This window comes from Danio rerio, chromosome 23 (genome assembly GCF_049306965.1).
Source record: "Danio rerio strain Tuebingen ecotype United States chromosome 23, GRCz12tu, whole genome shotgun sequence".
NCBI lineage: Eukaryota > Metazoa > Chordata > Actinopteri > Cypriniformes > Danionidae > Danio > Danio rerio.
Window position 1 is genome coordinate 42,411,705 of NC_133198.1, and position 17,234 is coordinate 42,428,938.

Here is a 17,234-nt window from a genome sequence, read left to right on the forward strand (position 1 = left end):
CTTGCAAATAAAATCCAGTCACAGCTGTTTGATTAGAAAGTGCTTGTTCAACCTTCAAAGTTCCCGTCGCTCTTTTGTTTTTTGTTTCTTTTTTCACCCTTTGTCTTCACATTTGCTTCCCTGCCGCTGTTTACATTCTGTTTTATTGATGTCGTCTAGGTTTTGTTTGTTTTTGGTAGAATGCAATATTTTGTTTATTGATCTATTAGGTGTACGCGGCTGGTTGAGGATAATGTGTTTAGTCTATCAGAAAGGAGCTGTGACTCATTGAGCGCTCTTTAGGTAACCTTAAGATGTAGATTTATTTTCTCCAGCTCCCTTCCTTTCTAGGCATTAATGCTCGCAAAAACTGAATTTATAGATTGTGTTTTTAATGTTAAAGGTAAATTAATAATTAGTAAATGAGTACACTTCTCAAGATACCCCATCTGTTTATGCTTAGCTGACTAATGGAAAAGCAGTGTGGTTTTCTGTAAAAGTATTTAGCTTTCTTCGTAATGGTATTATTTATTACAACCTTAAATCAGAACAGTTGGGACAGTATGGACGCAAATAAAAAAAGAAAGTAGTGATTTCTAAATTTACTTTGACTTGTATTTTATTGCAGATAATACAACAAACATTATTCAATGTGTTCCTCATGTTTTTATTGTTTTATTTTTAATAAACACGTATTGCAATTTTGGTTCTTGCAACACATCTTAAAGTTGAAACAGTGAAGCATTTACCACTTTGTAATGTTGCCATTCCATTTCGCAACACTTAAAAGACGTTAAGGGACTTAAGTGATGAAGTGTTTCAGATGTCATATTGTCTCATTCTTCTTGTAAACAAGTCTTAAGGTGGGCAGCAGTACCAGGGTTTTTGTTGTCACATTTTGCACCTCAAAATGTGCCACACATTCTCTATTGGAGACAGGTCAGGACTGCAAACAGGCTAGTCAAGTACCTGTATCCTCTTTCTCCGCAGCCAGACTTTGTAATGTGTGCAGAATGGGGTTTTGCACTGTCTTGTTGAAATATGTATGGCCGTTCATGGAAAAGAAGGCAGCATATCTTTTATGTACTGACATTTCTCCATATTTCTTGAATCTTTTAATGATGTTATGCACTGTTGAAGGTAAAATATCCAAATGTCTTCCTATATTTCTTTAAGGAATATTGTTTTTAAACATTTCAATAATTTTCTCACATATTTATTGGCAAACTGGAATCCTCGACCCATCTTTGCTCCTAAAGGACTAGACCTTTTGTACCTAATCATAATTACAATCACGTTGACATTGTCATTATTTAACCAATTTACCTGGTTACTAGCCCTAAACTGCTCCTGTAAAAACTTTTTTTAATAATGTGTAGCAAGAACCAAAATTGGATTATGTGTTTGTTTTGGCGGGAAAAACAATGAAAATCAAGAGGAACACATTAAATGAAGTTTCACAAACTAATATTGAGAGGAGCACATGAAATGATTGATTGCGACTAGTCTCTCACCTGTAATCATTAATAAGCCAATCGCAATAATCCAAACTCACTATAAATAACCCATCTAGCATTACTCCCTTATCTTCGTTTTTTTGAAAATTCCCGTCAACCCCATCTCCCCCTTTTCCTCCTTTACCAGAGGGAGCTCTCAAGAACTACCTGATCGCCCTGGGCTCAGTTATCTCCAAGCTCAGGGTTCTCTCCCGGCGCAGCATGCCAAACCTGCTAATATTACCAAGGAATATCTAAGTGTGAACACGTTGAATAATGTTTGTTGCATTGTTTGCAATGAAATATAAGTCAAAGTAAATTTTAGAAATTACTACTTTTTTATTTGCGTTTTCCATACTGGCCCAACTTTTTCTGATTTGGGCTTGTTTTATTATTGATGTATTTGCATTTTTGGTTGTATTATTGTTGCTGGTGTTATTACTCCTACTATGGCAGTAACAACAACTAATAATTATTATTATTAGTTGTAGTAGCAGTAGTAGTAGTAGTAATAGTAGTAGTAGAATTAGAAGTAGTGGTAGTAGTAGAAGTAGTAGTAGTAGTAGTAGTAGTAATAATAGTAGTAGTAGAATTAGAAGTAGAAGTAGTGGAAGTAGTAGTAGTAATAGTAGTAGTAGTAGTAGTAGTAGTAGAAGTAGTAGTAGTAATAATAGTAGTAGTAGAATTAGAAGTAGAAGTAGTGGTAGTAGTAGAAGTAGTAATAGTAGTAGTAGTAGTGGTAGAAGTAGTAGTAGTATTAGTATTAGTAGTAGTAGAAGTATTAGAAGTAGTAGTAGTAATAATAGTAGTAGTAGAATTAGAAGTAGAAGTAGTGGTAGTAGTAGAAGTAGTAATAGTAATAGTAGTAGTAGTAGTGGTAGAAGTAGTAGTAGTATTAGTAGTAGTAGTAGTATTAGTAGTAGTATAAGTAGTAATAGTAATAGTAGTAGTAGAAGTAGTAGTAGTATTAGTAGTAGTAGAAGTAGTAGTAGTAGAAGTAAAAGTATTAGTAGTAGAAGTAGTAGTAGTAGAAGTAGTAGTAGTAGTAGTAGTAGTAGTAGAAGAAGTGCAAACGCAGCTTTGTGTAGGTCTACAGCAGGGACAACCAGTCTCTGAGCGAGCTCTACTGGTGCTCCAATTCGATTTTACTCAAGAAAGTCACTCTTCATTTGCATAAAGTTGAAGGATTCTCAACTTTGTCGCGTCGCTCGACACGCCCACACTGTCCACGCTGCTCGACACGGTCGCTGTCACTCGCGTATACGGAGGTTGCTGGAAGTCGCTTGCTCTCTGTTGAAATGAACGGTCGCTTTGCCACTGCGAGTCGCTTGTAGTGTGAATGAAGCTTTAGTAGTAGTAGTCTTAGTAGAAGTAAAAGAAGAAGAAAAATAACAACAATTATATTTTGAAGTTATTTACTTTAATTTAATAATGCACATTGTTTGAGCCCTTTGTATGCAACTGCCAATTGCATTGCTGCTATAAAAGCTAAAAACAGAAGAATAGAAGCAAGTTTTGTTTTAGCTATGGAGGGTTTCTCCTCCTGACAGAGCGTTCTGGGCATTCAAGACTGTGAAATCCCTCTAAAATGGGAGACAGCTGTCTTTGGCTCAGATTTGCTGGCTCTTGTTGATTTTGCTCCTCATGCCGAGCTGGGCTTCCACTCTCAACGTTTCTTTGGCTAATTACAAGAAAAAAGAAAAAAGGCATCCTGAACAAGGAGCTTTGGAACAAACTGCAAACAAACAGAACGGCCAAGGAAGAAGCTCTCATCACCTGTCGAGGGTGAAAGCGGAGCAGTTTGATCATAAAGCAAGTTTTAATATGTTGTCCTCTGCGTATGGAATCCCCCTCCACAATGCTGACTCATTTGAGCCGCACGTCTCTCGTTTGCAGCCCAACGAGGGGTTTCCCACATGCTGCTGCGATACGGAGCTAAATCGTTCCTGGTTTAATGACTAATTCAGTAGGAATTCTACTTTCTGCTTTGGTTTAAAGATATTTTCTGCTACATGCTGTTTATTTGTATCACTATGGTTTTTGAATTTGTGTATGAATGACTGCAACGTGAACTGTTATGTAACTCTGGTTTTAGAGATGCACAATTCATAATCATTTGGTTTAACCCACTGAGATTTTGGGCGCACTGGAGAAATGTTGGCATATTTGTGGGGGGTTTTCAGTTTGAATAATATGTTAAAGTCAGATAACGCCAAGTGTACATCACTATGCAAGCAGCTTATACAGTTGTAGTCAGAATTATTAGCCCCCCTGTTTATATTTTTATATGGTTAGCACTGTCACCTCACATCAAGAAGGTTGCCGGTTCGAGTCCCGGCTGGGGCAGTTAGCATTTCTGTGTTTAGATGTTCTCCCTGTGTTGGCATAGGTTTTCTCCAGGTGCTCTGGTTTCCCTCACAGTCCAAAGACATGCGCTATAAGTGAATTGGGTAAACAAAATTGCCTGTTGTGTATGAGTGCGTGTGTGTGTGTAAATGTTAGTGTATGTGTTACCCAGTATATGCTGAAATATTTGGTGGTTCTCTCCACTGTGGTGACCCCCTGATAAATAAGGGACTAAGCCGAAGGAAAATTAATGTATGTATGAATGATTGAAATAAGGCTAAAAACAGATAGTAGTACTAGAACAATTACAGCAGTCGCCATCGTCTGATCTCATGTGAAGCAAGAGCTCACAATGACATATGATGACGTGTGCAGGTGCTGAAGTGCTGTACCATTTCTTAGGGGTAAATTTGAAGCCCTTCCCCTTCACACTCGGTTTTAAGGGCCAAGGGGAAGAGGTAGGGGTACAAAAATAGAATTGGGCCTTAGTTTCAAAGCAGCTTAACAAAAGGTGCACATTGTTCTATTACAGTCAAAATAAGTTATGATCAAATATACGTTATTATATAGAGACATAGCTATCCTTCAATTTCATAGCATTTAGGTGATGTCTATGTGTACATGTTTAATGAAGTGTATTTGTGTATTTAGTGCATGTGTTGTCCTCGATGGTTGGCATGAATTTGAGCACTTTTTCTTTCGACGATTTCAGCCCGTATTGTGTTTTGACTGTCTTGACATCAGCAGTGATATATGAGGAAGTGAGCGTGTGGTACAAATGTAGCATGACTTGTGCCGCATGCAACCTCTATGGTATGGGAACCAGTCTGTAGGCGAGGAATTATTTAACTGCCCTATGATCTATGCATATGACAGACAAACCCACAACTCGTCACCCACTTTAGCTGTCAAAACAGAGTTGAGTCATTATGAAGCATTGTGTACCAGCGAGAAAGGTCAAATCAATGCAATCACAAAGCTGCTTGGCCAATCCTGTATTTCCCCAAACAGCTAAAGGAAGAACTTTGACTTTACTCACAAGCATGATGCAACTTTGATCTCAAATAATAATAATAATAAAAATAATTGTTGCATAAGCACTGGACTTATTTCACAAAATGCACTACTTGTGCTCAAATAAATCATTCATACCATACGTTTCTGCTTATTATTTTACAATTTAAAAATGAATGTGGTATGTGAAACCTTCAGTACGTGTGGTCATCAGACTGCTTCACAAACAAGGAGAGGGAGAAAATCACAAGACATTGTCTCAGAAAATAATTCCAGAAATGTCATTTTGCATGATATTGGCATCAAATTCAAAACATATACTCAGGAGATGTGTAGCTTTTGATCTATTGCTTTTCTGTGTTGCTCCTGTACAAATTTAACATATTTTTTAATGAAATAATAACATGTTTAGTGAGGTGCAATTTTTTGACATTACTTAAGCATCAATAACTTTTATTTTTCATTTTGAGCATTATAAACTCTAAATGATGGATAACAAAGCCCAGAGTGTCTTCTTTCCAAAGATATTAGACCAAATCATTCAGCAACTGTTGCTGTTTTAGCTTGGAAAGATCATTTTTGAGAAAGTGCATCTGACGGTGAGGGAGAGAAGGACATCGACATAGCCTCGGAAAACTTCACAGTAATCTCATTTTGCATGCTATCTTAATCCAATTTGAAATATAAACTCATGAAATACGTGGCTTTCAAGTCATATTTTTTTAGGACATTACATTAATGTTTTCCTGTGTTTCTATATGGAAAACAAATATTGAACACAATACAATTTTTTTTTCTCTCATGACTTTAATGTCATTAAGAAATAAATTAATTGTCATTGTAATCTTTAAAGGGCCATGACACCCCCCCCACACACACTTTCGGTTAAAGTCTACTTCGGAATTTTTTCAAAAGATGCATGATTAATGGGTGTGGAGCTCCACGAGCAACGGGCAGGAGTGGGCATAGCCAGCAGGAGAGAACGTGAGCGAACAACTATTGTTGTCAGTTCACAAAATGAGACAAACCGTGAGGAGAAGCATGAGTTTATAGTTTACAAAGTTAAAATGCAAAGAAATGAACAGTGATTTAATGCCCTGCTACATTTGTTATTCGTAATTTCATATACACATAACCACAATTTATATCATTATAAAGATAAGTGTGTTTATGTAAACCCTATAAATGAGGACTTCTCCCTCAATCCCCGTATCCAGCAGACTCTCCGGTAGTAGAGTCTGACCTGTCTCCTGACCTGTCTATTTTAACCATTAGCCCTGCTGGTAATCTGGAGGATTTAGGCAAACACAGCAGCACGGCGATGTGTCTGAATGTGAACGAACTCCTGATAAAAGACAGCGTCCGCCATTCTCTAATTCTCGTGCTGCTCTCCCGACAAAAATGCTAGCAGCACACACACAGCTTTGCTGTATGATCGGCCCTGACAAGATCGCGGGGGAAAACATGCAACAAACCCCATGGATCATGGAAACAAACACATATGAGCCTTCATGAACAGCTAAATTCTGTGTGCCGTGATTTCCGTGTCTCACAGCTCGGGCTTGACTCTGGCAGGTCTGGCAGGTCTCATGATTAATTAAGCAGCCGGCTCTTCTCATAGGATAAGAAACTCCGCTATGAATAATAATGAGAAACCGACGCGTCATCATTGCACTTGCAGTACTGCGCTACGTCGCCGATTTTGATCCCGCCCCAAAAATCATTTTAAACCCTGTAGCTGAAATTAGCTGACAAAAGCTCAAAATTATCCAGTTTTCCCCACAATTAAAGCTGACAGGTGCTAACATTGTCTTAACTGATGTTCAACACACACAAATCTGTTAATATAAAAAAAAAAAGTTCTCCACTGTGTCCTGAACCTTTAATTGAAATCTGAAAATGCATTTCCTGTTTGTTTTCAGTTTAATTGTCAGATTAGGGCTGTTTCTCAATTCCAAGAACGCAGAGAACGGACTTGTGTTCTTGTGAAGACCGGTCTTGCCAAGTCTCCTCGGAAAAACGAACTCAGGAGATCACGAGAACAGAGAGTGTGTCCTCTGAGAATTGAGATGTTGCGTTCTTCCTGATGATCACATGACCTTTATGCATTTTTAATGGAAAATAATTTAAACATTAAAGCGTTCATACAACAATTTATTGTTTTTCCCCTTTTCAAAAACTTTTTTTAAGTTATATCTCTGAACTTTTCGGTGTTTGGTGCTCAAGTCTGCATCCATGCGTCCTCTATATCAAGAACACATCCGGTAAATTTCACGCATCCTCCATTCTTGCACTTTTGAGTATTGGAACTGAACTTTGGCAGTTGATGATGATATTACACGAGAACACAAGGGCGCAAGATTGCTGAAAAACGCACATTGAGAAACAGGTTAGGTCTGTCCGAGGTAGTGGGCGTGGCTGACAAACTTAACCACGCCCCTCCAGCTGTCAGTTTTACAACAAACAGAAATGGTGAGCAGGAGGAGTCTGTTAGGTGGTAATAACTCTCCCCAAAACATTTTTGTCCGATCTTTCTAAATGAAAGATTTACTACATCCAATCAGCTTGCCGTAGAAAAGACCACTGTTTTCTCATTTAATACTCCGTTTCTCTGGGAACTGAATCACAATATGGGAAAAAAAATGGTCGCAGCTTCCAGTTCATGTGCACTTACCATTGAGAAGCAGTAGATCAGTCATTTACTGATGAATAATGAGAGCTTTGGAATATGCATTACTTTAATTATGTGTATTCAACTTTTCTCTCTTTCTGTTTCCAGATGGACAGCAAATTTGGGAACTGGAAGCAACAGTTGACAAAGACAAAAGTCAAGCAGTAAGTATAAAGCATGCGTTATGCCAACGCTTGCACTTCCTGAAGGTCTATATTTAGTTCTCCTCCTGAAAAGTGACTGTAGATGCTGCAAATAAACAATTATCTCATTCACAGAGCATGCTGTTCATTGAGGTTCCTCCATATAGAGATCCGTCCATTTGCCATGCTGTCAAGGTCAATTTCTATGTAATAAATGGGAAACGGAAGCGCAGTCAACCTCAGCATTTCACCTACACACCTCTACCAGGTACGCAAAGCGGTTTTTCTATATATTTTTGCTCCTGTACATCTAAGGATGTGTTCACAATTATTGTTCAGTTCTTTTGCGCCAAACCACAAACTGCAAAGGATACAAATTTAAAACCAAACCTAAACCTGAAATGGCTTTGGTCAATGCATATTTTGTAATGGAACTTGCAGGTCATCCTAAACAATGTTATATGCTGAGATAAATCCACTCATTTGTGCTACATGTGATTGTAGTTTTATCAGCTTAAGACTTAAAGACTCCATATAAAGCATAAATTCCTTGGTTGTGCACAAACATGCCTTTACTGAATTGTAACAGGTAACATAGCTCTTATGAAAGAAAAAAAACAGCTATGCTTGAGCACACTGTCACATGCTGTTTTTATTATTGGTCCATGTTGCATAATTCATATTTCTGTTGAGTTGAGCTTGTTTGTAAGCAGAACAAGACCCATCATTATGCAGGTCTTGGTGTATATACTTGGCGTGCACAAGGTCTTAGAATAGCAGGACTCCCACCTATCTTAATGAATCATGCACACTAACAGAGTAATAACTCCATAGATTATTTTAGGGTGGCACGGTGGCGCAATGGGTAGAGCTGTCGCTTCATAACATAAAGGTCACTGGTTCAAGCCTCGGCTGGGTCAGTTGGCATGTCTTTCTGGAGTTTGCATGTTCTCCCTGTGTTGGTGTGGGTTTCCTCCCAGTGCTCTGGTTTCCACCACAATCCAAAGACATGCGCTATAGGTGAAAATAGTAATAAAGAAACTAAGCCGAAAAGAAAATTAATGAATGAATGAGGTTATTTTAATCGAACCTGCTAATTGTGAACACACCCTAAGGCTGATATAGGGGTATTATATGTAACCCTGGACTACAACACTGGTCTCATTTGTCACAAGTGTATTTTTGGCAATAGCCAATAATACATCAGCAAACTTATTGATTTTTATTTTATGGCAAAAATTATTTGAAAAGTAAGTAAAGATCATCTACAATAAAATCATGTTGTAAATTTCCTTCTGTAAATCTATCAAAACCTATTATTTATTATCAATATGCATTGCTAAAAATGCCATTTGGACAACTTTACAGGTGGTTTTCTCAATATTTAGATTTAATATTTAATTTATTTTTAAACCCCCAGATTGCTTATTTTTGACATTTTTGTATATCTGTCAAATATTGTCCTATCCTAACAAACCATAAATCAAAAGAAATCTTATTTATTAAAGAGCCCCTGTTATGGGTTTTTGAAAATGAGCTTCCAGTGAATGAAAACATCCAGCTGAGGTCTAAATCTGAAAGTGCACAGTGTTTAAAACTATTGATTCGTTAACGAAATAGTCGACTCCGAGTCGAATGTATGAATCAAGTTGGGTTCGGAATCTTTTGCATGAACGTGTCAACGTCGTTACAGTACATCACCAAATATGTAGTTCCAGATTCTGTAAAATGTGAAAGCGCTTTCCCTTTAGGCACTAGCAGAGCACCCACGGGGGATTACAGGACTGATCATGACGTGAAGATGACTATCACTGACAGTTTAAGTTCACTGTTACAACAACACCACAGTATAGTGTGCTGTTTGTTCCTGTCATTTTCTGATGATTGATACAATAACCTACGCTGCAACACGGTAATTGTCGGCTGCTATTAAAGAAAGAAGCAGCAGAGGCTATTATGTATGGGACTTTGACAGGGACTTTGTCAGTAACTGTTTCAGTTCATATGGACCGGTTTCTTCTTTCTCCAGATCATAACATGTATGTGTAATTAAAATTGTCGCCTCGTTTTGTGTAGTTTGCACAATATGCGTTTAATTGTGTGTTAGAAGGTGTAATTACCCCATGCGGCTTGTAATCATTTGTCTATTATAGATCAGTGCCTGTACTGTATGTCTCAGGTTAAACCTTCATAGGACTGTTCACATATTGCGTCCAAAACCACGTTGAAAGCACGATGCGTGCTTCTTCCTTTACCGATTTAAATGCGTTTCTGAACTCGTGATCCTCTGCTGTTTGCCTTTGCTATGGCCACCATCAGCTGTTCCTCACACGTGCGGCGTGGTCAATTTTCAAAATAGTTAAACTTTTGCCACTGTGTGGATTTATACTGAATGTGTGTCGTTGTTATTACTTGGGGTTAGGTTTAAGAGTAGAGTAATATTCTGGTGTTTGACCGCATTGCTTTATTGCATTCCTGCATTGGGCTCTCACATACTCTGTGTGCTACTTGTCGTGGTGGGCATTTCTCTCTATCTTCCGCTGAACACAGTCAACCAATCGCAACAGACTAGATCATCAGACCAATCACTGCAGATTAGCTTTGCCCTAAGGAGGTGTTTTGGGAAAAAAATTATCGCTGAACATTATATGGGAGTCGTTGGGTCGTTAGTCGTTGAGTCGTTAGGTAAAACTAAACGCCTATTAAAAGGCAGGGATCACCAAACTTGTTCCTGGAGGTCCGGTGTCCTTCAGATTTTAGCTCCAACCCTAATCAAACACCTTAACAAGCTAATCAAGGTCTTTCTAGGTATACTTGAAACACTCAGGCAGGTGTGTTGAGGCAAGTTGGAGCTAAACCCTGCAGGGCACTGGACCTCCAGGAATGAGATTGGTGACTGTTCTAAGACAGTTTAAGTGTTTTTTACCTTGCATGCATATCAGCCTGTTATTGAAGACCCCCAAAACCAACTCTTATGGGTTTTGTAGTCCAGGGCCACATTTAATACTGTACCTTTAAAGTTTTAAGTGTGCATAACGACAAATGAAAATGTTGTCATTGCCCTGATATCAATTATTAGCCTAGATTCAGAATCGATAAATGTTCTTCGAAAGCTCTGTCATGATTACTTTCTTATTGTACGTCCTCAGTACCATCTATTAAGACAGAGCCAGTGGATGAATATGAATCTGGACGAATGGGCTATTCCTTGTCACAGATGCTGGGAGTTTCTCCCCAGTCGTACTATAGCCCTCGTGGGGTGATCCCCCCAGACAGCCTGGTCCCTGGCCTTGTCCCATGTCAGCAGACCCGCCTGGGTGTCTCTCCTCCGGACCACCGATTTCAACAGCAGAGCCCTGCCATAATGTACTCCCGTACTGGAAAAAGCTCATCCAGCAGTCCCATTTACTCTCAGACGGCAGCCACAATGATACCAGACTCCCATCGATCAGTTCTGGTCCACACCGGTTCCCCAGCCCAGTCCTCTCATCTGGGAAGCCAACATCCCACCAACCAGCATCCCTCAATCATCCAATTTTCTCCAACCAATCATCACCTGCTCCGAGGAGGAGGAGATCCCCCTGCACCACCACCTCCTGAACATCAGCACATCATTTATTGTGAGGGCTATAATCAGCATGGCCCTCAACCCACTGGGGCAAACCGTTCCCCAGCACCAGCCCAAGCGGCCCAACACCCTCAGAATTACCCCACAGTCATCCAGCAGCAGCCTTTCCTCCAGAGAGTGGCCAAAGACAGGTCACCGTCTGCCCAAGTTGAGCCCCAGAGAAGTTCCTCCGCAGAAGAACCGAGAGCCAATGTACCTGGACGAGTCACGGTCAAGCAGGAGAATCTGGATCAGGCCTATCTTGATGATGGTGAGTTGACCAGGTTGCTACATCTTAAAATTAAAAAAAAAATATATATATATATATATATATATATGCAGTTGAAGTCAAAATTGTTTACCCTCCTTAGAATTATTTCCCAGATGATGTTTAACAAAGCAAGGAATTTTTCACAGTATTTCCTTTAAAATTTTTCTTCTGAAGAAAGTATTTTATGTTTTATTTCGGCTAGAATAAAAGCATTTAAAATTTACATTTAATAAAAAAAAAAAAATTAGGTCAATATTATTAGCTCCTTTAAGCAATTTTTTTTAGATTGGGTATAAAGAATCCTCTCTTGCATAATTACCCTAACTTGCCTCATTAATCTAGAAAAAATATATACTGGAGGGCTAGTAATTCTGACTTCAACTGTATATATAAAAATGCAATAAATGAAAGATTTTAAAACTGCCAGTGTAGTAAGATACTTATACTTAAATTATACTATACAATGGGTGCGTTCACACTTGGTTCAATTGCCTAGACCGTACCCAAATTCGATTGCCCCCCCTTGCCACCTACTAGGTTGGTTTGTGTTCACACTGTCTTTTTTCCTTCTGAACCTCGGTACACTTGCACCATCGAGCTGCTGTTTTGTTTATAGCTGTTGCTAGGTGTTGGCCACGAAAACAAAGTGCCAAAATGGAAAAACGTTCGCACATCGCAGCCATTCTGCTTTTACTGAATCTTTTGGTTTTGGACACAGAAAATGACTTGCGTCCATCTGCCGCAAAAATATTATAAATGTTCAGTCCCGCTTGTCACCAGGGTACAGTACATGATACACAGACACACACACAGGAATGAACATTATGAAAACATTAGTTTGTTGTACGGTTGGTGGTTTACGTCTGTTATTTGGTAAGATTGCATTCATACAGGAAGTGAACCAGACCAGAGTTTGTGTGAACTGTACTCCAGACCACCTCAGGCGGACTCTGGTATGGTTCATGGGTGCGCACCCAAGTGCAGAAGACACATTCGCACTAGCTAAACGTACCGTCCTCTGACGTCAAATGAACCCGGGTGCGGACCAAAAGTGCTAGTATAAAAGCACTCTAAGAAAACTTACCTAGGCTTTAGTAAATCAAAAGAATTATCCTAAAATAAGTATTATACCACTTACTCCAAGAAGTGTGTTTAGTCGAATTATCTTAAAACTAGCCTGTTAATAGCATTTTGGTTTTCTTATTTTGGTATGTAAACTAGAGTTACTATACAAGAGAATTCCTCTTAAATTAAGAATTGTCATTAGATTGGTCTTAAAATGAGTCAAAGCATTTAAACTATCATTTAAATACTATTGTATGAATTATATCATGATTTTGCCCAGTACGATGCGTTCCTGGATTAACATCTATGTTGATCCTGAAACAAAATTTTTGTTCGAAAATGTAATCTATAATTATTCCCTACCCCTAAACCATAACTGTAAATTATTCCCCACATTAGAGCCTAATAATAACTGCTTAACGTTCTTGTAGAAGTGCATAAACCTAACCATAACCCTAAACTTAACATAAACAGTAAACATATCCCTTAATTCTAATTGGCTGATTGGAATGTTGTTCCAGGATCAACATGGATTTTAATCCTACTTGTTAAAATCAGGTTGGCGTAATACCCACAATGTATTATTATAAATGAGATGCAATATTAATGCTATATTATATGCAATATTTCAATGCAATATTATATGCTAGTTGCTTCTTAGAGTAATGAAGCTTATTGATACAAAATATAACGGCATGCATTTTGTCTCTAAAGAACAAGTACAAAATTTAACATTTTATTAATGGGAAAACTTAAAACAAGTTACTACAGCTAAAAGTATGTCTTCAAGATACAAGGCTGGTCTTAAATGGTCTCTGATTGTAGCTAAGCTGGTAAATAATCTAACTAGCTTTAAAAAAGAGTATTAGAATAATCTTTCACAGGCTGATCTTGCATAGTATTGTGTCCTTAAATCAAGATCAAAAAGCTTTTTGGCTAGAAATAAGATTGTATCTCTGTATAATGAGTTTTTTTGTTTGTTTTTTTTTTGCAGTGAAGTCTGTAGGATTTCATAATAAACAATATGTTGAAGACAGAGATGTTTTTATAGTGATACTCATACTGGTTGGGATAGTTAGAAAATGCTTTTCAAAAGTATCTGTCAGGGCATGTGTATATGAAGTGACACATGCTTTCAAATCATTCGCAAAAATATGTGACTGTAGGAATGTTTCAAGCGTGGTGAACAGCAATGCTGTCACATTCTTTGGATGACAACATACTAATGAACCACTTAAAATGTCACCAAGAACCTGCTTTCAGACAGTAGCAGAAAGAGTGAACTGTCACGACCATTTCATTGTCTTTCTTAACATGTGGTTTCATGTAATTTTGGATGTTTCATTTTTAATTTGTCGACTTTGACTGCAGTTTGGCTCTTTCACTTTCATTCAGGAACATTTCATGCATGCCCACCGTGACAAACGAGATATTGAATGTGAGTATGAGCTGCTGGAAGAGTGTTGTTTTAACGGAGTTTGACACTGCATGCCGTATGGAAAAAAAAACTCTGCATTTCAAGATGCGGGTGTCTGTGATCCTTTACTGACTCTTTAGGTGCAGAGAATAGTTTCAAACATCTATGTATGGTATATCCTGTCACAAAATGCAGCGAAAATCCTACACGACTATAATAGTTTGATCGGAGTGTTTACATGTCTACATTGCACTTCAATAATGCAACTAAAATCGCCATACTCCACATGTCCTAATTTGGTTTCTGTTTAGTTCGATTATGACCTTAATCAGATTAAATTGATCAAAAATTAATCAGAGTATTGACTTAATCATATTAAAATTGGATTATTGGTGTCCATGTAAACCTACTCAATGAAGGTCTACAGTGAAATATGAATTAAAGATTTCATTTTTACCCCTGGTGTTGGAGCATATACTTTCCATTACTCCGAGTGAAACTGGAATTAGCTAGAATGAATTATATAGACACAGTTTTGTTTTGAATTGTGTCAAAAATCCATAGTCATGTTGTAATGACTTTGAAAGTGGCCAAACCTCGATGTGGCACAATACTGGCAAAGGAAGGCGAAAGATTCCAGTGTCACTTTTTTAAGGCAGCTTGGGCATTCAGGGAGTCCAATTTTCTCTTGTGGTTCATTATGTCACATGCAGGGGTTTCCTTACGCTGTGTATCTGACAAGGAAATGGGTGCTTTTTTGACCTTGCAAATAAAATAAGGAAAAGAAAACCAATCCGCTCCAGAATTTCTTGGACATGTTGACAGTGTTATGATTTGCAAAACAAGGACCATGGTAACCCATTGTCAAACAGTGGAATGGGCTGCCTGGGAGAGCTGGGGAAAGCCTTTTTGTTTGTTATACTTGGCCTGGGCCTCCCCTTGGCCCTATGCCCCCCAATACTGTGGGGGGAACCCGTGAAAGGGTTTGCTTTTTTTCCATTGCTCGTACTCTTGCCAATCTGGAGCACAGAACTCCTATTTGCAGCTGCTGCACTTATCCAGAAAGGCAGCCTGATCTGAACAAGATAGTGATGGGTGGGAGTCTGCAGGAAAGGGAAAGGGACATGTTGTATGGAAAAACTGAAGCAAACTAAACCGAGAGCCAAAGGTGGAATTTCTTCTGCATACTCTAATAGGGTTTCCCTGAGTAAACAGCAACGCTGCAACTGTAGGCACATTAATAGAGAGTTACTACGAGATTCCCGGGACCTAGGACCTTTGATGTGTTTGTAAAAATCTTTATAATGAATCCCTTTAGCTCCTTTTTTTTTATGGACAAGAATTTCTGCTAGCCCCGCTAGAGTTTAACACCACTCTGGTCAACTCATAAAGGTGCTAGTGAATTTCCTCATTAGAGCCCTAAAAGCAAGACAGAAAATGCTGAGATGTGTAAACTCCTCTGGCTACACAGGACACATTGTGCTTGCAACAATGAGTACGCCTACATTGACACCAATACTCGCGATATTAATGCGATTAAGACGAGTCTTATTGAGAGTCGACCATGTAAACAGCGATTTTTGATGATTTTAATCCGACTAAAGTCATAATTAAACTAAACAGAAATGGAGTTAAGACATGGAGTATTCCTACTTAAGTCGGATTATTAAAGTGCAGTACAGACATGTAAACATCGCAATCAAACTATTACCATCATGTAGGACTTTTCGCCGCATGTTCCGACAGGATATTGCATACACACACAGCTGTTTTACACTATTCTCTAAGGATGTAACGGAGGTTGATCGGAACATATGTGACCCGCGGATTAATACATTTTTTCTTAGATTATTTCTAAATTTGTAACAATCACAGAGTGATCGCCTCTCACGTCATTCAAATCATATTTATGAAAGCATGTAGGCCTTCCTGTCAAATAAGAAGTTGTGGTTGGTTATTCGGGATGTGGTGGGTTTCTTAATGATGTCTTCTGTCATTGCTGTGTTTAGCCTGCATTAACGCATTTAGTGTAAGCTGCGCTATTAATCATTAAAAGATCGGGATTTCAACACCCACGCAACATAAATTATAAATGATGGTGATCTGCATATGTGGATTAATCCTTCGAATCGCTGCATTCAGATCTGTGTTTGAAACACGCCAAAATCAAGAAAGAGATTCAGTCTTTAGTCTTTTGAGTTAGTTATGAAGTTGTAAACAGTCAAATAACACAGAAGCACTGAGATAACAGTATGTCAAATATAAAGATGACGGAAGAAGTTGAGGTTGGTTATTCGGGATGTGGTGGGTTTCTTAAAGATGTCTTCTGTCATTGCTTGTTTAGCCTGCATTAATGCATTCAGTGTAAGCTGCACTATTAATCATTAAAAGATCAGGATTTCAACACCCACGCAACATAAATTATAAATGATGGGGATCTGCATATGTTGATTAATCCTTCGAATCGCTGCATTCAAATCTGTGTTTGAAACACGCCAAAATCAAGTAAGAGATTCTGTCTTTAGTCTTTTGAGTTAGTTATGAAGGTGTAAACAGTCAAATAACACAGAAGCACTGAGATAACAGTATATAGTTTAGATAAAACCACTGATGTTTATGGTAAAGAATAAAATCACTTTCATGTGGTCAAAAACGAAAGTTGTAGACAGCAATTACATTATTTGACCAATAGGTGGCGACAACCAGCCATCAACACTATGCCACAGAATAATTCTTCAAAAATGATCTATCTAGCGATGAAACAAAGTTTTATGAGTGAATAACCAAATAATTTATTGAAAATATGAATAAATATTGGTTGTACAAATTATAATGTTAGATTTATACATTTAGCGATTTCAGCAACAGTAGTAGTAGCCGTGAATTTTTCACAGTACTGAATATTTTACAATCTATTTTTAATGAGCTGATTATTTTTACATTTTATTTTTTAATAAAATTACATGTTCTAAGTTCTGTTTGTTAAAACCAAAAGCAGTCCTGTTTTTGTAACAAATGGAAATCAAATTACTTTTGTCTCCTCCCTTTTTTGCTGATCCGAACAATGGTCCGATCCGTGACTAAAAACCATAATGTGATCTGAATCATTAGACATGTGATCCGTTACACTACTATTATTCTCTGCACCTTCCACGCCAGTAAAGGATCACAGACACTCACATCGCAATATAGGGAAGTTTTTTTTCTTTCCATTTGGCATTCAGG

At 38.1% G+C, this 17,234-nt stretch overlaps 2 protein-coding genes across 2 annotated transcripts in view; both read left to right on the plus strand.

Annotated features, from left to right (window-relative positions):
• mical1 (microtubule associated monooxygenase, calponin and LIM domain containing 1) overlaps window positions 1–17,234 on the plus strand; it is a 508,844-nt gene that overhangs the window by 77,854 nt on the left and 413,756 nt on the right. The window lies entirely within an intron of this gene.
• nfatc2a (nuclear factor of activated T cells 2a) overlaps window positions 1–17,234 on the plus strand; it is an 83,311-nt gene that overhangs the window by 39,385 nt on the left and 26,692 nt on the right. Inside the window, exons 7-9 of the mRNA XM_003201225.7 lie at window positions 7,615–7,670; window positions 7,785–7,917; window positions 10,799–11,527. Coding sequence (XP_003201273.2) covers window positions 7,615–7,670; window positions 7,785–7,917; window positions 10,799–11,527 — 918 coding nt within the window. The remainder of the gene's footprint in view (window positions 1–7,614; window positions 7,671–7,784; window positions 7,918–10,798; window positions 11,528–17,234) is intronic.